The following is a 21,706-nucleotide window of genomic DNA, read 5'->3' on the forward strand; positions in this document are numbered from 1 at the left end:
GTTTCTCTCTATTCCAGGTTGTCACTCTGGCTGTCTACACCTTCTTTTTTGCGTGCCTGATTGGACGCCAGTTTTTGGATCCCACCGAAGGCTACGCTGGGCATGACTTAGATCTTTACATTCCAATCTTTACTCTCCTACAATTCTTCTTCTATGCCGGATGGCTCAAGGTAGTCAACGGTCTCAGAGTCGTGAGACCCACTCTGTAATCTCTCTCATGTGCCAAACTCTGCATGCTGATCCTTCAGTGAGTCTCTAGCCAGTCATTCCTGCGTGAGTCCAAGATAGATTTAACATTTAATGGCTCAGAGATGTTATTCCCTTTCATCCAGGGATTAAAGTGTCAGGGATGTGGTGAGTACCTATTGCAGCAACTGAAGCATCTCCTTTATGCAAAGAGCTTACAAGAAGACTCTTTATGGCTATTGATTTTTTAAGTCTTTTTGTGCTCCCACTAGGATTACAATAATGTAAGTAAAGCAGTCACTGTATCTTCATTGTACTGTGAAAAGCAACTACACAGTAGAAGAGAGTAAATAAGAAGCTTTGTATCTTGGTTCTGCTCGACTCTGCAAATAGTTCGCTGTGATTCCCTAAAATCCCACTAGCTGTCTCACAATATTAAGTGCACCCCATTTTCAAAACCAGAATTGAGACTCAGAGAAGAATTCATCGAAATCAAAACCAGAAACACAAGAACTCATGACAACATCTGGTTTGCCAGTGAATTGAAAACAGGTTAGGACAGTGAGGACGACTTGTCTAGTCATCAGTGTCAAGTTTTCACTGTTCCCACCAGCACCTCCTCCTACTCCTCCTGGAGGTATGGGTAGATATCAGAGTTCTGATCCTTCCATCTCTTTGGGGAACGTCCAAAATAGAAGTACAGTACGTGATGAAAAAAGAAATTGGAGTCTTTGGCTGCATTAGGTTAATTGAAATCTAATGACAGTTTGAAGATGGTGTTAATAACATAGACTTTCCAGGTGTCTGACTTTCCAAACAGCCGCTTGTTGGAGGGCATCGGTGAGGTCTTCCAGGCTGTGGCAGCATTTTCCCTGCAGGTGCCTTTACTTTCATTGGTTTAAATCTTAACCAGAAAAACAATAAATTATGTTGGCTTTCAAATTATACTCCAAAGAGTAAAGGCATATTCTTTACAAATGGCAAAAACATTTTTAACCAGATGACAGATTCCTTTTTTTAAAAAAACTTGTACACATTTTATTACACTGCAGGGCTAACACATGTTACCCTCCTGACAAGATGCTTAAAAAGTACTAGTTGACTTACATGTATTTCTCAAATTTTCTTCAAAATACAAAAATTGCCAAAATGATGAATTTTATCCCATTGGGAGCTTTGATATATTCAAAAGTCCCCATACATATATAAATATAGATAGATAGATAGATAGATAGATAGATAGATAGATAGATAGATAGATAGAGATGTGAGAGAGAAACATCTGTCAGTTGCCTCTTATACTGGCCCCAACTGGGGAATGAACCCAGAATCTAGGTATGTGCCCTGACTGGGAATTGAACCCCCAACCTTTTGGTGTACAGATGATGCTCCAACCAACTGAGCTATCCGGCCAGGGCTAGACTCTATTTTTATAAACAGAAAAATCACCAAAATTGGCCCAAATGTTTAATCATTCTGTTCTTTCCCCTGAGTAGTGCTGAGATTTGTAGTCTTGCTTTGTGTCCATGCGAGGTGTTTGGCCAGCCTATAAGAAACAGTTAGTTCCTGCCTTCTCACAGTCTCTCTAAAATATTAATGTTTTTTTCTTTTACAATATTTTTCAATATATTTTTATTGATTTCAGAGAGGAAATGAGGAGAGAGAAAAAGAAACATCAATGATGAGAGAGAATCATTGATCAACTGCCTCCTGCACGCCCCCTACTGGGGATCGACCCTGCAACCTGGGCATGTGCCCTGACCGGGGATCAAACTGTGACCTCCTGGGTTAATAAGTCAGCGCTCAACCACTGAGCCACACCAGCTGGGCTCTTTTATAAAATATTTTTAAAGAAAAATATGAGCCAGGCCGGCATGGCTCAGTGGTTGAGCATCAACCTAGGAACCAGGAGGTGACAGTTCAATTCCCAGTCAAAGCACATGCCTGGGTTGTAGGCTTGATCCCTAGTGTGGGGTGTGCATGAAGCAGTCGATCAATGATTCTCTCTCATCACTGATGTTTCTATCTCTCTCTCCCTCTCCCCTCCTCTCTGAAATCAATGAAAATACATTTTTAAATAAATAATTGATTCTTTATTTTAAAATATATATACATATGAAAAGCCAATCTTAGCTCCATTAAGAGAGAGGCAGCCCTAAGAGAAGTGAGTTTTCTCACCACAGATTTTATCTCAATTTCTAAACAGCTGTTTTATCTACACCATTCTAATACTTATCACTCTTTTCACAGTGTAGAAAATTCATCTAACCTTATGAACAGATATTATTCAGTTATTTGCTGGAAATGGAGCCTTGGGGGCTTTACCCAACACTGAGGCCTGGGTTCAACCTCTCACCCATTAAATGAGAATTTGGGGGGGAGGGGACCCAGGCATCACTCATTTAAAAGCTCCTCAGGTGATTTTTGATGTTCAGCCAAGGCTGACAACAACTGCTCTAAGTGCTTAGACTTAAATCCTAAAATATAAGTAGGTAGATTTTCTACCAAATAGCCTCAGAATCTAGAAACTACTAATCAATGGTGCCTTTATTTTATACACTTGTAAATTTTTCCCATTTAGGCCCAACGAAAAATCACTCACACACCCAGATAATAAAAATCAAAGGGAATTACTCAAAAATGAGACTAACAGGTGAATCATATTTGGCATCTAAATCTCTCATCAAGAAGGCTATTCAATTCAGGAGCATGGTAAGAACATATAATATTGACCAACTATTGTAAGATATATAAGAAGCTCCTAAACTGTTCCCAGTGGGAAAACTAACTCACTAAATCCTTTAGGGTAAAACTAAGTAAGACAAATTCCAGTTTTATGACTTACTAGCTCTTGGACTCATTCATTTAACAGTTATATCCAATAATTATAAAGCTCCTTGTACTATTTTCATTCATTGTGATTTGTCTTTCTCTGCTGTTTGAACCTTCCCCATGTTTACATTTTGTCTCGACACCTGGTCCTTCATAAATTCCTTAAGAGCACAGGCTGTGCACCCCTCAAAGTGCCTGGTGCAGTGCCTCGCACACTGTCAGGGCTCCTTCCATAGTCAGTGGTTTGATTTGTACCTGAAAATCGATTATAGGCCTTCTAACAGCCCTGGCTTCTCTGCACAGGCCTGCAGTGCCACCGGGTAAATAGATCCGCTGAGGACCTGCCCATGCAGGTGCGTCATTCCAGGTCTGAGAGTCGGTCTCGTTTGTTGGTAAATATCTGCATCTATACAGCAACCCACTCCCCTCTAGGCTTCATCTGATGGAAGGGACAACAGAAAGCAGAGTGTGAAACAGGCATCCTCTTCAACTTCACTCTGAGTCCTCACAGCATCGTGGCTGACTTGGTCTGTGTTCTTACTGCAGGTGGCTGAGCAGCTCATCAACCCTTTTGGAGAAGATGATGATGATTTTGAAACGAACTGGTGCATTGACAGAAATTTGCAGGTAAGATGAGCTTTCCTTTCCTTTCCTTTTATATATAAATATATATATATATATATATATTAGAGGCCCGGTGCACAAAATTTGTGCATGGGGGTTGTCCCTCAGCCCAGCCTGCACCCTCTCCAATCTGGGACCCCTCGGCAGATGTTCGACTGCCAGACATCCCTCTCACAATCCGGGACTGCTGGCTCCTAACTGCTCACCTGCCTGCCTGCCTGATTGTCCCCTAACCACTCCCCTGCCAACCTGATTGACACCTAACTGTTCCCCTGACGGCCCGATGACCCCTAACTGCCCTCCCCTGCCAGCCTGGTCACCCCCAACTGCCCTCCCCTGCCGGCCTGATCGCCCCCAACTGCCCTCCCCTGCCGGCCTGATCTTGCTCCCTACTGCCCTCCCCTGCCGGCCACCTTGTGGAGGCCATCTTGTGATGACGTGAGGGCAGCCATCTTGTGGTGGCCAACTTGTGGCAGCCATCTTGTGATGATGTCACATGTGATGCCATCTAGGCTTTTATTATATAGGATAGTCATCTCTATATATAAAAGGCTAAGTGACCATCCGACCGGTAGCTATGACAAGCACTGACCACCAGGAGGCAGATACTCAATGCAGGAACTGCCCTCTGGTGGTCAGTGTGCTCCACAGCAGGAGTGATGCTCAGCTGACCTACAGGCACCAGACACCAGGCTCACAGCTGGCAAGCACTGCTGCTGCAGTGGCGCAAGCCTCTCCCATCTCCGTGGCAGCACTACCAAGTAGCGGCAGCAGCAGGTGTAGCAGGGGCCGGGATGAGTGGGAGTAGCACCCAGCCCTGGCTCGGGCTCTTCCCTGGTTGCCTTTTGCTTCACGCACTGCTACATCCCTTGGGAGATGTCAGACTGCCAGTTTCGGCCCGGCCTGCAGGGATTGGGCTGAAACCGGCAGTCCAACATCCCCTGAGGGGTCCTGGATTGCGAGAAGGCACAGGCCAGGCTGAGGGACCCCCCCACCAGTGCACAAATCCATGCACCGGGCCTTTAGTTAATAGTAAATTACTTGTGCCATTTTAAATCCAAACAGATCCTGAATGTAGGCCCTTGAACTTTGGCCCAACCATTAGCCACAAATAAAAGGAGTTTGGCCCTTTGGTATGTTGCCCGAGGACCTTCTGAAACCTCACAGCTCCTGAATCTCAGTTCCAGAGAAATGTAGCCCCTTTTAAGTAGAATTTCAAGCCAGTTTTCTTTTTTAAGTTTTATTATTAACTAGAGGCCCAGTGCACAAAATTCGTGCATGGGTAGGGTCCCTAGCGGCTGCCAGCTGCCGGCCGCCTGCTGGAGCCTTCCTTCATTCTGCACTGCCCCCTGGTGGTCAGCACATATCATAGCAAGCAATTGAACTCCCGGTCAGTTAACTCCCAAGGGGACACTTTGCATATTAGGCTTATATATATATAGATGTTATACAGCCTCTTCCACCTCAGAACAAAACAATATATTAATGCATTCTTTAATCTGTTTTCCATTGCCACCCAGAGAAGTTAACAGTGACATAATGGCAGCCAGACGCAATCTGATGTGAGTTCCCAAACTCACATCACGTAGGTCCCTGCCATTGGATGTCCATCAGCTGGACACTGGGAGCCTGGACCACACTGGCCCATATCTCAGATCCGCCTGTATCGCACCAAGGGGACCTCGGCCCCTTCCCTGAAGCATTATCCCACAGAGGTTTTCCATGAAGAGCCAGCATAAGATAAGGAGAATGGTCTCCTCAGACCATTCTCTCCCCTGAGAACCACAGCCTGTGGAAGGCCTTCAACTCATCTATTTGTTTTGAGCCCTTACTCAGCTCTTAACCAGGTTCAAACATTTCACCATCAGTCACTGTTGGCTCACAAACTGGCCCCCGTACAGGGAGGGCAAGGAGAGACTGGAGGAAGAGGCAGGCCACTCCAGATTGGCGGGCAGCAGGTTTAATAAGCAATGGGTCACTTACATACATACGAGGCTTGCCTTGGGTGATCACCAGATCAGCATATGTTCTCACCCACCTGGCAGAAGCTTCAAAGTTTATCCAGAGGCCTTAACTGGCTGGGTGCCATCACGTATATTGTTCTGATGGTCTCAACAACACATTGCTCTCTCCAGCCTGCATCCCTAAGAGCAGCTCCACTGTGACCAGGACATTCATTCCAAGGACAGGACAGTCAGGTGAGGAGCCTCCAACTGCCCAGGTCCAGCTCCTGGGTCACCTGGTGGTCACATCGTCTCCATCGCCTCCCTCAATAATCACACTGTCAGTCTGCTAGGGAGGAAGCATAAGCCACTCACTCTGTAAAACTTGGATTCCCAGAGGGTTAATAAGTCACTCATGCATCAGATTGTCAAAGAGGAGAGACCACTATAGCCCCAAGCAGGATAGGGTGTTGATACACTTTTCCAAACAAACAAACAAAGTTCAAGGCATATAAGAAATTATATCTATACTAATAAAAGCCTATGTGGTCGTCACGCCCTCACGCTGTGATGCCCCCATGCCGTAACAGTCCATCACCAGGAGGCTGCGTGCGGGTCCCGGCAGCTTCGCTCAGTGCCGAGGCAAGACCCCCGGCTCCGGCTGACCTCTTTGGGGCCATCCATCAAGGAGCCCCGGATGGGTGGGTGGGGCCTACCTCTTATGGGAGATGGATCGTGGGGCTCCCGCACTGTGAGGGGGCACAGGCCAGGCTGGGGAACCCCTCCCTCCCCCAAGTGCACGAATTTCATGCACCGGGCCTCTAGTCAAGTATAAAGGTGTTTATGAAATCCACAGAGTGGGATATTGAGGATCTTCGGCTTCCTGCAATATCTGGGAATTGTGGGTGCTGTCAGGAGAGGCAGTGTGGTAACTCTGAGCAAAGAAGACGGTACCTCTCATTCCTCCAGGTTAGAAGCAGCTCCACTCGGAGACATGTGGCTTGATGAGCCCCGTCTGGGCAGTTTCGCAGCCCCACTCTCTGCAGCGGCCCTGGTTGCAGCAAATACGAACCACAGACATTTGTATTTTCACTCACTGGGTTGTGCTCCATCCCACTCCAACTCCCATCCACCCTCCGAAACGTCTTCTCTTTCTTTCTACAGTTCACATCTGGATGATTCTAACACTGCAACAATGCTTTCAGGTCTCTCTTTTAGCTGTGGATGAAATGCACATGAGCTTACCCAAGATGAAGAAAGACATCTACTGGGACGACTCTGCTGCTCGCCCCCCATATACACTGGCAGCTGCTGACTACTGCATACCCTCATTTCTGGGGTCAACAGTCCAAATGGCGTAAGTGCATTTTTAAAAAAGTCATCATTGTTTAGAAAATAAGTGATAATTTTTTTGCCATGTTCTTGACGTTACTTTCATTACAACTTTTAGTTAACAGTATCCTATAAATTTTATATATAATTAATATATCCAAGGGAGTTAAACAGTAAAGAGATGTAGTTTCTGGTTTAAATATGGTGTGTGTGTGTGTGTGTGTGTGTGTTTGGGGGCAATTTGCATTTTTACATTGCTTTTGTACCACAGCAAACTTTTCCAATAGTTGTGAAACTATCCTTTTTTTTCCCCCGTGCAATTTGAAGATAGTTTAATTATGTAGTCTTTTATTACTTAACTCTATCATAATTAAATGCATTAATAAATGTTTATTGAGCATGTACCATGTGCAGGCACTGTGTTAGACTACTTGGAGACAAGTAAATCTTAAAGAATTAAATGAGTTTTATCAAAAGTTTTCCCTAAGATTATAATTCAACCTACCCTGGTCAGCTAGCTTAGTTGGTTGGAGCATCATCCTGTACACCAAAAAGTTTCCAGTTCGATTCCCAGTCAGGGCACATACCTCGGTTTTGGGTTTGATCCCTGGCGGGGGCACATGCAGTAGGTAACCAATGGATGTTTCTCTCTCACATCCATGTTTCTCCCTCTCTCTTTTTCTCTTCCTCTCTCTAAAATCTATAAACATATCCTTGGGTAAGGATTTTTTTTAAAAAGATTATAATTCAACCCAACTGTGTTTAGTATATAGTAAATCAATCTCTGTTCCCTGGTTTTAACAAAACAATCTGTCCTTATATACAAGCTTTAAATAAATGGGCTGAGGCCTGAAGTAAATCATGCACAGTTCTTGAATAATTTTATTAAATCGGATAATGTATTTGATTTTTAAGAAATGTGTGAATAGTGGGGAAGTTTAAGTATTTTTGCTGAAGGCAGATGCCACAGTTTCCCAGTAACTTAAAAAGAATATGGACAAATTTAGAAAAGTAAAGAGCCTTCCCAAACATTACAGAAAAAGGAAAAAAAACTTGTGGAATTTTTCTTGTAACTTTTGGACAAAGTGTGGCTTGTTGTTCCCCGAGGGAACAGACTTGGGTTTGCATTTTGTAGTTGCCACTTGTGACCTTCATTCCCCTCCCTCCAGTTTTTAGCCCTCCTCTTTCCCTATCATTTAAAAAGCAAAATTCAACTGAGCACATTTTAAAGATCCTATTGGCTTTACTCAGTGATTCATGAATTAGGCAACGTTCAATCTAACAGGTAGAAAGGAGCCCCGAGGAGCTGACTTTATAGACAGAGGGAGCAGGACCAAGGAAGTCCTTGCTCTAGGCAGCTGAGCAGGTTGGTTGTTGTGACATTTCCTTCAGGGGGTAGCAGGGGCGTAGCAGGCAGATTATCTAACGAGTGCTCTCCTGGTGAGTCCAGATGGATTGGTTGAAGATCCCATCTCTGCAAGAGCTAGAACTACATGTAAGGCTCCATTTGGTGATGTGGGCTTAGCATAAGTAACTTGAAGCTTGTTGTCTTGTTTTTATTTCTTTTATTTCTTTTTTATTAAATTTATTGAGGTGACATTGGTTGATAAAATTATATAGGTTTCCGATGCACAATTCTATAATATATCATCTGTATACTGTATTGTGGGTTTACTACCCCAACTCAAGTCTCCTGCCATCACTATTGATCCCCTATACTCTCGTCTACCTCCTCCACCACCACCCCTTTGTCTTGTTTTTAACACTGTATCAGGATATCTCACTTCAGTCCTATTTCTGTAAGGCTTTCCTCTTAGCCGAGTGTCTCCTGACCCCATAAGCTGTGATTTGTATGCTCCTCCCAAGGAGCCTCTGAGGCTGAAAGCCCTTCAAGACCCAGAGGAAAGGATGACGAAGCGGAAAGCCAGGTGCTGTGGTATATGTATAATAAGACCATTCAGGAGCCAGGAGATTTGCCCTTTCCTCAAGAACACCTTAGCGAAAGATGCCTACGCTAGACTAGCTCCTGCCTCCAGAGAGACTGCTGAGCCTGGACTCTGCTGTCCAGAGCTCCTTCCAGGCCAGAGAGCTCTTCCCCACCCCAGCCAGTTGCTCAGTCTCCTGGGATAGAAATGTCCTGTTGTTTGCACTACTCAGCATTTTTAATGCATTCTGCAGTGGCAGTTTCATGGATGTCTGGCAACCTTTGCAGTTTTGAAAATTAATAGATGCTCTTCTGTGAGTTTGTTTTTAGGTCATTAAATATGCTCTAACCTTCCCCTCCACTCCCATCATTGATTAACGCAAAGTATTTGAAGAACTAATGTGTAAATAAGAGAACCCAGCCCCACTGGCGGGCAGGGGGTTCTTGGGGGGCCTCTGGTTAGTCTGTAGGTGCTACCAGTGCTCCAGTTCAAGTGTCTACTTAGTTGTTTTTCCCTGACAGTTAAAAAGATTTTTTTTGGTCTCATGAAGTCAAGGGCGGTGGTATGTTTTTTAGTGGTTTTATAACACTTCAGGGTGGGAAAGGGGAAGCTGCCTCCTCCACCCTGCCACTGTTCCTTACAATTGCCTTATGCCTTGTTTGAACAGATCCATAAAGACTCCTTATGCTATTTACTGTAGGACTGTCCACTTTATAACTTAGCAGACCTTTCATCGGGGAAAAATTATCTCAGACATCAGGGGGCAAGAAGAGAGCTTTGCCTCTTCTGGGCAACCTTCCACTATTTGTTACAGACTCTGAGTTTTATCGTTGATGATGGTCTCCTTTTCCTTTGGCTGCTGACAGCTGAAAAGCAAATTTGTAGCCCACCTTTAGAAAGTCTGTGAGGCTTGGGGGCTGCTTTCCTAGGTGCTGTGTCTCATCTTGCCATTGTTCCTTATTCTAGCTCTCCTATCATAGCCTAACTTCATACATTATTGCATTGTATGTGTTTTTATAAGCCACTTCAAGTCCTTTATAAGATGAAGCAAGATGTAATAAAGAAACAAAATGATAAATATTCTTGCTCTGGAAAAAAGACAGGCTGAGCAAAAGGAATCCACTGGAGAATAAGGAATTCACAGGAGACAGAGGTTGACAGAGCAAGGTCCTAGAGAAAACACAGGAAGGCAGGGGCGGGCTGGTCCCAGGAGGGGGCCGGGGCACCTGAGCGGGAGGGAAGGAGCTGAAGCCGGATGTGGTGAGGGGGCTGGGAGATGGTGCCTGTGTAGCTAGTGAAGCAGGAACCTGTGTGCTCACCACAGCCGATCTCCATCATGTCTTAATCCAAAGGAAGTGTTAGCAAGGCCCATCTTTCTCTGTCCAATCTGAGGCCAAAAAGCTTGTTTTAAAACTATATTTTATAATTTCTAACACAATATGAATGCTGAACTTCTATCTCCCAATCTTTGTATGGGGCATATTAAAAGTCAACTTCAGAATGACCACTTTCAGTGAAAAAAAGGCCAGTTGAAAATATGAACAGAGCACCCAAAATAGAAATTATAATCACAAAAATATTAATTTTCATAAATACACCTGTCTTGAGCATCTAATAAACAGTGTTGATTATTCTCTGGCCAGTACTGTCCACTTAATAAACCATGTTATGAATTAACTGAGCAATGAAAAGAAGTCTTTCTGGTTGATCTCTTTTTCCATTACACAGCTGAGATGATATCATTTGAATCTGATTAGTATATTCTTTTGTCATAATGTAAAACACTTTCTGATCTGCTGTTTTAATTAAGGCATCTTTTCATTAGCTTAGCTATGGAGACCCTATTAACCAAGATTTTAAAAATGCCTGAAAACAATCAAAAGAAGAGTTGTTCATAAAATACACCCAAGTTCTAAAATGAAAATGGGTCTTCTTTTACAACAAAACAATTATATAGTAGATCAGAAGTATTATTAAGGATATTAGTTCAAATATACCAAATATACCAGAAGCAAACACTTCTGTTTCATGGACCTCACTTCACCAAAACAAACTTAGAATGCTTAAACTCAAGCCAGCATTGCTGAAAGTAAATTTCTGTTTAAAACAAACAACAAAAAATAAGGTGCAGGCCTAGCCTACCACACAGCTGGCTTGGGGTAGAATGCTTGTCCTCAATTATACAGCCACGAGTTGCTCCAAAATTCTTATCATTTTTTAAATGCTTGGGATTATCCATTAGCACAACTTGTTAAGTCTCTGAGGAATGGAATATATGGAAATTAAAAACTTGAAGTCTCATAACTCCCTTTAATCCTGTCTTGAAAAATCAAAATGACCAACAGTGTAGAAGCAATAATTTCTTAAAGGCATTGGTAAACCCTAATAAAATGCCCAACCATAGCAACTAAAGGATTCAAAATCCTGGAGAAGGCTGTCGCTGATTATGAAATGGATCGCTCACGGGTGTCATGAGGATATGAGGTGTACACCTGGGGCTGTGCTCACTCTGTCTGAATCTAAAAGCACTCGCTCTGCCTGTGAACCTTAGACTGCTGACTGCAATCCTGTTTAAAGAAGTCTGTTCTATTCGGCTTTCTGCCATGACTCAAACATGTCAACATCTCATACTTATAGTGATCTTAAGCAATGTGTCCATGAAGCCAATTAAGGATCCACTTAGTAAAGAGGAAAAATATTCAAATTTTTGTGGAAATTTATTCCTATTTGGGAGTTGAGGAATTTAAGATTTATGTGTTACTGTGAAACTGTAAACACTTACCCAGAAATAATGACTTCTACTTCTCTATATTCATTCCAAAATTCTAAGAATATGTAGCAACAATACAATTACCTTTTTGCAATTATACAAATATGTACAGAGCATTTAGAATTATATAGTAGATCAGAAGTATTCTTAATGATATTAGTTCAAATATACCAAAATATGTATTTTAGCAAAGAAAGACTTTATTAAAGTACTAGATGCCCAGTGCACAAAATTCCTGCACTGGCAGGGTCCCTAGTGGCTGCCACCAGACGGGTCCTCCCTCTCTTCCCCCGGCTGGCCCCACGCCCTAGTCGATCTCCCGGACAACTCCCAGTCAGAGGGGACAATTTGCATACTACGCTTTTATTATATAGGATGATTGAGTATATTTCCAGATGGATGCTTTATTGGGTAATCTTTTCTTAGCCAACTGTTTTAAAATTTTTCACTTTACAAGGAAAAACATAATATTGCATCAGTGTATCACAAACAACCAAGAATATCTTGAATTCTGAATTACTAACTTGAACAGAAATGTATTCTTGGAACATTGATTTGCACTTAATGCACCAGAGAGAAAGGAGAGACAGAACCTCCCAAGGACATGAACATGCATTAAGCTTATAATTTTATAAATAACTCAGGGGCTCTCTCATATGCCGACATGGGGGCCACCATTGGTGCTCTAACTTCCTAAATGACACGAGAGGTACAGATGGCTTAATTTTCTTCTCTAACAAAACTATAGAGCACAATGGTATTGAAAGGTGGGGGCCATTAGGTGAACCTCTATTTGGGGCCATTATTTCTCTTTGCATCAGCCAGTGGAGGTCAGAGGAGCATAGCCAGAGTTGTAATGCAGGGCAGGCATGATATGTTTATGCTTTAACCAGATTTGCCATAATGCTTGGTCCCCTGACTTTGGGGACACTAGCAATTGGCAAACAATAAATCTGCAGTGAGAAGAACTCATATTAAGTATCATTTTCCTAAATTTCTCATTTTGCGAGCTCCAAGGTGCAGTAACATTTTTTAAAGAACACGCTTGAAGGAGAAAAGAAAGAGACCTTGAAGCAGAGGTAACGGAGAGGCAGCGGTAGGGTTGCGAGCCCTGTTGGCAGCTTTCTGAGCTAAGCGTTCCTCTCACGATGCTCCACTGGCTTGAAAGTGTCCCCAGCAGGGGAGCGGAGAGGGGGGCTGGGAAGATACACCCTTCCCTTCCGTCCACTGGACTGTCCCCACAATGCTCAGCCCCACCCCTCCCAGCTCCGTGTGAGGGTTACCTTGCCGTCTTACAAATCCTTGGCTACAGCTTTGAGGTGACTCTGCGGTGCAGAAGGTTAAAAATAACAGCTTGGCCTCTAATGGGTTTGAAGAGGACATTCCCCCTTGCCGGTGAATAAACGCTCCTCCGCACGCTGTGCCTTTTTGTCCGGACAGATTTTCAGACAAATGATCGGCTCCCTCCAACGCAGTCGCCTGACTTTGGGGACTCTAGCAATTGGCAAATAATAAATCCGAAGTGAGAAGTATCATTTTCCTAAATTTCTCATTTTGATTCTTTTAAAATGACCTCCTATTATTAGAATTTAAATTGTCAAAACACCGCTTTCACAGTGGCACAGAGAAGAAAAATTAAGCGTCATCCAGTTTTATCCCTCCGTCTTTTGAAGCTTATATTTCCCTAATCACTCTAGGACGAGGGTTGCGTGACAGAAAGCTTGCTTTGAAAAAAATGCATTCGCTCTGTGAGTGTCATCCGCACTGTTTTTGGTCTTTCCATGTGAGACACCCAGGCAGTCTGAAAAGGGGCTGCCTGTCTCCTGCCTCTTCTTTGCTGTGGCCACAGGAGGCACACAGTGTTCTGCACCCCTCACCAGCCCAAGCACCTTTGCAAGAGGCCTTCATTAAACTGCTGCTGCTGCTGCTGCTGCTCTCAGAGATCTGTCATTGGCAAAGACTGTGGGGCTTATGGTTTTGTAGGTGCTCAATAGAGATTTTTTTTAAATTGGGTGGCTGTTTTTTTGATACTTGAAATTAAAGTAAGAACGCAGACACCAATCCAAACAATGATCTGACCTATAGAAATAAGTGACGCTTTCCCTCCTTCTAGCCTGACAAGCTTAACATCACCTCTTCTTTCTCCTGCACCCAGCCTTCTTGTCCCTTTCAAAAATAGCCCAGTCTGGCCCATGTGGCTCAATGGTTGAGCATTAACCCAGGAACCAAGAGGTTGCCGGTTCGATTCCCGGTCAGGGCACATGCTCAGGTTGTGGATTCGATCCCCAATAGGGACAGTGCAGGAGGCAGTTCATCGATGATGAGGCAGCTGATCAATGATGTTCCTCTCTCATAGATGTTTTATCTCTCTATCCGTCTCCATTCCTCCTTCTAAAAATCAATAAAAACGTATTTTTAAAAATAGCACCATACATGGCACAACCTTTCCCATGCTCACTTTTTCTATATTTCAGTGTGGATGATTAATATTGTGCAACAAATGTGTGCTGCAGGGTTTGGCAATGGCTGCAAATGGCACAAAACACAACATTGAGAGGCAAAGTTAGGGCAGTCCCACCTGACTGGTTCTATCTCCCTTCCCTCAAATAGTCCAGCTTCCTCTCATCCTTGTATTTCCTCTTCATTTCCCCAGTGCCCAGTGCCTTAGTCTTACTATTAAATGACTGTTATGGTCATCCCTTCTAATGTGTTCATTGTTAGATGGCAGCTCCAAGGTGTAGTAACATCTTTTAAAGAACACGCTTGAAGGAGAAAAGGAAGTGACCTTGAAGCAGACGCTATCATTTCCTCCAATCACATGCAAGATGTCAATGATGATTCGAAAACCGCCTCTGAAGGTTTGCCAGTCATTGAAAGAGCTCCTTTTATACCCATCCTACTCTTCAAAGCTTTTCCACATACAGATGACTCCCAAACAACCTGCAAGGCCGGTAGAGTAAGGTAAACCTGTCACCAGATTACCAAAGTCACAGAGAGGTTCAGTGGGCCTCCCAAGGTCACACAGCCTGGACAACAGCAATCCTGGATCTGCAAGGTCCCAAAATAAATCGTTTTTCTTACCAGAGAGGCAGTTCTCAAATTCCACCTCTGGGCACTAATGGCTGCACGGTACTTTCCATGAATGTCCCCCTATCTCTAATTACCTGCCTACCTCAGTCCAAGTGGTAGTGAATTCCAGAATGTAAGACCCAGCTTTTTGAGCTGGCCTTCTCTAATAGATAGCAATATAATGAGGGTTCTGACATTCTATCATATAATATTTCTGCTATAATTGTTTGGGGGTATTTTAAGTGGTACTGTATTTGGGCCTCAGAACTGTATTAACCCTATACTACGGGTACACATTAAAAATCAAATACGGGGAAGTAGAAAGTCTAAATGGACCTAAAAAATACACCCAAGCCTCCCAACTGGGAAATAAAAAAATATTTTCAAGTACAGCAGGTCCTTGAAGAATGTCATCTTGTTCAACATCATTTTATTATAAAGTTTATGAGATGCTGTGGGAACTTAACTCTTGTTTCTATCAATTAGCCTATAGGAAAATTGGTTTCCTTGTCATTTCACTTAAAGTTATAGGACCTATTGATGGTGTTAAGTTACATGCTATTCTCTATGCTCTAAGCCTTAAACTCTTTTGCTCTTAAGCCACAGTTTCTGCTGTCCTGTTGGGAACCTTGGCTATTAGACACAGGAGAGGGGCATAGTGTGTGGGCAGTGAACCCTTTGTGGAAGGTGTCATTTAGAAGAAGGTTCGTTCGATTCATCATGGGAGGGGGTCACACTGCTCTTTGGTAGCAGAGAGCCTGGAGGGCTGCCCTCATCACTTCAGCATGAGATTCATAAAACTGCCCCCCAGATCACAGACCACTACGTGTCCTTCTGAAGACCCATTTTCTGACTAACAGTTTGGAAAGTTCCCCAGTCATGTTTCTTATTCAAAACATGTCTGTTTGACAACTCTCATTCATGCTGTTTTCCACGTAGCTGTTCCTGCTTGGACACTGCTACCAAATGACACACTCTAGCTCTGCTGTCCATTCTCAAAGATGATCCAAGCTCTCCACTGCCTCCTCCAAATCCCTCTCCCTGTCATGTAAGACCCTTCATATCACAGCCCGAGGCGACCTTTCTACCTCTATGCTGACACTATCCTGTGTGCTTCACACAAACTCAAGTATTTCCTGTTCCTCACAAACACCCCAAGCCAGTGATGGCGAACCTATGACACGCGTGTCAGAGGTGACACGCGAACTCATTTTTTTGGTTGATTTTTCTTTGTTAAATGGCATTTAAATATATAAAATAAATATCAAAAATATAAATCTTTGCTTTACTATGGTTGCAAACATCAAAAAATTTCTATATGTGACACGGCACCAGAGTTAAGTTAGGGTTTTTCAAAATGCTGACACGCCGAGCTCAAAAGGTTCGCCATCACTGCCCTAAACTGTCCTGCTACCCTGTTTGCCCAGTCGCTTCTTTCACCTGGAGTACTCCGTCCTTTCTCTGCCTATCTGATTCCTACTCAGTATCAAAAGTCCAGCTCAAACACTTTCTTTGCTCCAAATTCAGTTATTTATATGCAATTAGCCCTGGAACAACACATGTTTGAACTGCATGGGTCCACTTATATGGGGACTTTTATTCAGTAAACGTTATTTTCCTTATAATTTTCTTAATAACATTTTCTTTCTTCTAGCTTACTGTATTGTTAGAAGATAATATGTAATTCATGTAACATACAAAACATGTGTTAATTGGGTGTTTGTTACCGATAAGGCTTCTGGTCAACAGTGGGCCATTAGCAGTTAAGTTTTTGGAGAGTCCAAAGTTATAGGTAGATTTTCAGTGCCCTTAACCCCCACGCTGTTCGAGGGCCAGCTGCACATGCCTTCGCCGTCCTTTTAAATAGTGTTATACAGGACTTAATGCAACAAATTGGTTCCTGGTAGGTGCTCAATAAATTTGGCTGGGTAAGTGGCTAGATCTCACGTGTCCACACCACTGTTTCACGAGGCAGGAAGGTGCAATAGGTCTCAATGTCGGTTGGTAAATCAGTAGATCATTAGCAAGAGCAGTGGCCTTTTTGCAGTTTGCTTTTTCCATCCGGTGTATTTTTCTCCACTTTGTGACCCAGGGCCTTAATCGTTTTGCCTCAGTTGAATGTGCATATCCACCACATCAATGCAGAGTAAGAAAGTTTGGGTGTAGAAGATTTTGTCATTCTTACAAGGCTGTGTGGTTTAGAAGGCGCTAAGGCAAACAAATCCTGAACAAAAAGTTCAGGTCCCAAATGGAGGGTAGAGGCCTGTCCACCTCGATTCCCAGAGCCCATCCATCCAGCGAGGCGATCTTAGTGAACAACTGCGCTTGTCGCTCCTCTGAACTCCCTGATGACGGGCTCCTGAAGTGTGACTGGAGATACGACCCAATGAAACCCAACCAGCCGGGTCACCGGGGCTGCTGAAGCATGAGTCTGCATTTCTCAAGTCAATGTAACAGAACCTGAGCCACGCAGAGTGGAGAGCGGGCCAGAGGCTATCTGGTAGCCAAGGGCACTGCTGGGGCTTTAGAATAACAGCGTGAGGCTGTAATCGGATGCCATCCCAGGACATTTAGCCAGTTAATCATCTCAATCACCCATTCGTTATTCATCAACACGAGAAACCAAGTTTTCTTTTGGCTGCCCTTTTGCCCTTTCGGGTTACACCAATATTACGCTGTCCTTACCTTTTCCTTGTGTCGCATAAAATGCACCTGGCATAGTAAAGCATCTTGTCACCATGGATGTCACTGTGAACACTGGCCTGGGACGGCCCAACACAAGCGCTGGCAGTTTAAGGGCACGGCTTTCAGTAGTTCTTCAAACCTCATTAAGACTGTAAATCCACAGAGACGTGAGACCAACAGCCATGTAGCCTGAGGCAGGAGAGGGCTTACAACCCTATAGCCCTTACTGTTGTCTCAGTTATCCATTTTATTGCAGCCTTGGAGGAGAAGATTAAAGAGGGCAAGGCTTTTTGTGTCTTCAATGTTAAAAATTCTCAACAATAGCAAATCTATCAATCTAATCACATGAGGAGCCCAACCTCAGTGTGAGTCCTTCCACAGGCCCACACTGCCTCTTCAGGCTTTGTGTCAAGGGGAGTAAAGACAAGGATTTTGGAGTCAGACTTCCGGGTCTGGCCCTCTCTACTACATCGCCTTAACGATTCTCTCTGGGCCGGCTCCCTCATCTGTAAAGTGTGAGTGGCAATAACACCGCCAACCCACATGATTCCTGTGATAATTAATTACCACATGGGAGGTCAGTAAATGTTAGCTCTTATTTGCACTGTCTTGAATTTAGCTATGATCCATTGTTTGGGGAGTTTTATGGGTCCTGGGAAAATATGACCTTTGTTCATCTGTAATAAGGGAGAAAGAACACATACTATATCTTTTTGTTTAATGTTCAAATCTCTACATCAGTGATTCTCAAAGTGTGTTCTGGGGACTCCTGCAGATGCCCAGCACCCCAGTCCTTAAATTGATATACATCACTGTATAAGTTTAAAACACACAGCATGATGGTTTGATTTATACAGATACAATAAAGAGAAAAAAAAAATAAGAAAAAAAGGACAAACTTTTCTCCTTGCGATGAGAACTCTTAGGATTTACTCTCTTAACAACTTCCCTATATATCCTACAGCACTGCCAGCTCTTGCAAAACCGCCTTTGTAATAGTAAAATGTTATTTGCCTTTTTCACTCTCATGAGTGTGGAGTGCAATTTTCCAGAGGCTACATGCTAGGTGATGATGTTATCACTTAACAGGTGATGGAATGTGTGCTTGTATATTCTTGCCTGTGGTGTGTTGTTGTTGTTGTTGTTGTTTTGTTTTTATCCCTCAACTCTTTCTAATGGAGTAAATAGCAATAGCTATAACCCACATAAACAAATCTCTTGGGGGTGCTCAATCATTTGTTTTGTTTTTATTTTTTTATTTCAGAAAGGAAGGGAAAGGGGGAGAGAGAAACATCAGTGATGAGAGAGAATCATTGATCGGCTGCCTCCTGCACGCCTCACACTGGGGATCGAGCCCGCCATGCCCTGACCTGGAATGGAACCGTGACCTCCTGGTTCATAGGTCCCCGCTCAACCACTGAGCCACGCGGGCTGGGCCAGTTTATAAGAGTTTAAAAAAGATCCCGTGGCCAAAAACTGAGACCCTCCGCTAGACTATTTCAAGTCAAAGTCACCCTCCCGACCACCTCCAAATCCGTAACGCAAAAATGCCAACGCGTCCTCCGCTTTGAGACTCTGCCCCGGGACAGGCCCCAGAGGCACTCTGCCCACCTCTGCCCTCCTGTCTTTCAGGCTGTCTGGGTCCGACTTGCCCGGCGAGGAGTGGCTGGACTACGAGAAGCACGGCCATCGCCACTCCATGATCAGGAGGGTCAAACGGTTCCTGAGCGCCCACGAGCACCCGGGCAGCACGCGCGGCCGGCGCTATGCCCGACAGGCCAGCGAGAGCTCCGCCTTCCTCCCGCCCGGCGACCTCAGCCCCCCCAGGGACCTGCTGGACGTGCCCTCCCGGGGCGCCCGCCGCGCCCGGCAGCACCTGGCCCCCGAGGGGAGCCCCGCGCTGCACTCCAGCCTGGGGGAGCTGTCCACCATCAGGGAGACCAGCCGCACCAGCACCTTGCAGAGCCTGACTCCGCAGCCCAGCCTGAGGGCCTCCCCCGTCAAAATGCCGCAGGTCCCCGAGGTGCGGATCACCGCCCCGGGGCCCGTGGCCGAGGACCTGGGGGACTCCACCGCCTCCATCCAGAGCTTCGAGTTCACCGGGGTGCCGCCCATGGGCCCCGGGGTGCCCGGGGACCCCCTGAGGCTGATGGTGTTCCCCTCGGGGGAGGGGACGCCTCCCCGAAGCCCCAGTCCCCAGAATGTCTTAGCCCCAGCTGAGCAGGACCTGTTCCCGTTCGCCCCCGAGGAAGACCCTTTTGCGAACGACGCGTTCCCCAAAAGGTGGAGCCTCCCGGGGTTCCTGGAGTCCAGCCACACCTCCCTGGAGGGCCGAGTGCCGGAGCCCGCCAACCCCGAGCCGCCTCCGTTGCTCGACCCGGAAACGTCCTCCGAGACCAGTGGCATCAACTTCGTGGCTGGCCCGCGAGCCTCCTCCGACCTGCTGTATTTGATGGAAACTCTGGACACCAAGGAAACGGACATCGTAGAATTTAACAACGAGTGCACGGACGGGTCGCCCGGAGGAAAGCCAGCGAGCGCCAGGACCTAGTGCTCGTCTCCATCCTTCCCTTCCCGGAGGTTCAGCATGAGTTGCAGGACATGCCAAGGACTGGTCAGTTTCTAAACAGCAATCACACTGTATAAGCTATTTAAAACTCTGAAGGGCATTATGATCCGGACGTTTTCAACTAAGAAAATCCAGCACATCTGCATCATCCACCACCGCGGGGCTTCCGTGGACGCTACCCTGACCGCAGTGATGTATCTTAACCAAATAAGGAGCCTTGAATACATACATGATTTATAAACCCATAGATTGTCAGCTTTGGGAAGCACCTTAGAGATCATAACACAATCCCCTGGCTTTGCCAAATAGGAAGACAAAGAACTCCCTATTTGTTTCCTTTTCTTCTTCTTTTCTTCAATTATAAAGACAGGGAGGTGGCTCTTAAAATGCCTCAAACGCTGCCTTCTAATGACGAGCTTTTGTTTGAGGCTTTCCTACACTTCACTCCCACCTTCTAACCTATTATCATCGCTTCCATGTTCTTAAGCTCCAGCTTCATCTCCCATTTCCTCTTCTCCTTTCCCCGCTTCATTTTTCTCTGTTCCCACTTTATTCTCCCGTCTTTCTCTAGTTCCCTTCTTCCTAGTCTTCCTCCTTCCCTAATACTCCACTCTGACCCACCTTGCAGGTTATAGTATTTGCTCCTGCCAACTCGGCTGCTTACTTTTTGCCGTGATTTTCCAAATGTGAGGCACTGGCAACGCCTCCCACAGAATAACCGAAGATGTCAACAAATCCACTTGACACACTTCCAGCCCCTCTGCGGAGAGGGTGGGAGTCCATGGAACCCCGCACCCTGGGCAGCCATGGCCGTTTCTCTCCGCCTCCACTCTGAGGCCTGGAACACTGGACAAAACTGAAGTCAAGATGGGCATGAGACTTAAATAACAACAGGCTATGGAACCAAAGAATACCAAAGCTTGAACGTGTTTAACTCGAACTCTTAAAGCCAAAATCCCAACCTTGTCACAGCATGGGACCAGTTACTGTGTCTGCCAGGTTGTTTGGGATGAGGTAGGACGTTGGAGCTGGGAGGTTTAGGGGGTCCAGGACTGCACCATGGGGATGGGACTGGGACTCACTCACTCCAAGGAGCTCTTGGGGTGGCTGCCAGTGGGGGGCTCCCAATTTTGTCTGGAAAGCCATGTCTTATGAGTGCTGCTCTCACTATTTCTGTCATGTGATGAAGCTTGACTACATAAGGTTTAAGAAATAAAATAACCCTAATAGCCACCATGTACTGAGTGCTCACAGTGTTCCAGGCAGCAGCACAGAAAGTTCACAGATGACCTCACTAATCCTCACAGGAATCTTATGAACTGATATACTGTCGTCTCCATTTTCAAGATGAAGATACCAGAGGCTTTGGAGAGGTAAAATAATTTGACTAAAACCACATAGCCAGGAAGTACAGGGCTCAGATTCAAACCCAGGTTTCTGACTCACAAGCCCATACTCTTAGCCGGTGAGCTCCCTCCCTGTGCTGTGCCGTCTGCAAGGCCCTGAATCTGCCAGCAATTTGCCCAGAATGCCGGAGGGAGGGTGCCCTGAGAGAACCATGCCTGTGTTTCTCCAGCCTTGGAGGCCTCCTTCGGTCCTCCCTGCAGAAGTCTACCTGCATCTTTTTTTTTAAATATATTTTTTTATTGATTTCAGAGAGGGAGGGAGAGAGAGATAGAAACATCAGTGATGAGAGAGAATCATTGATCGGCTGCCTCCTGCACTCCCCACACTGCAGACTGAAACCCGGGCATGTGCCCTGACCGAGAAT

General features: G+C 45.0%; 1 protein-coding gene across 1 annotated transcript in view; it reads left to right on the forward strand.

Moving 5' to 3' along the window:
- Positions 1-19,917, forward strand: part of BEST3 (bestrophin 3) — a 37,995-nt gene extending 18,078 nt beyond the window's left edge. The window contains exons 7-10 of the mRNA XM_036301145.1: positions 18-170; positions 3,565-3,645; positions 6,791-6,942; positions 18,999-19,917. Of these exons, the coding sequence (XP_036157038.1) occupies positions 18-170; positions 3,565-3,645; positions 6,791-6,942; positions 18,999-19,917 (1,305 nt within the window). The remainder of the gene's footprint in view (positions 1-17; positions 171-3,564; positions 3,646-6,790; positions 6,943-18,998) is intronic.
- Positions 19,918-21,706: the final 1,789 nt, after the last annotated feature.

Source organism: Myotis myotis, unplaced genomic scaffold, assembly GCF_014108235.1.
Source record: "Myotis myotis isolate mMyoMyo1 unplaced genomic scaffold, mMyoMyo1.p scaffold_m19_p_3, whole genome shotgun sequence".
In the NCBI taxonomy this organism is placed as follows: Eukaryota; Metazoa; Chordata; class Mammalia; order Chiroptera; family Vespertilionidae; genus Myotis; species Myotis myotis.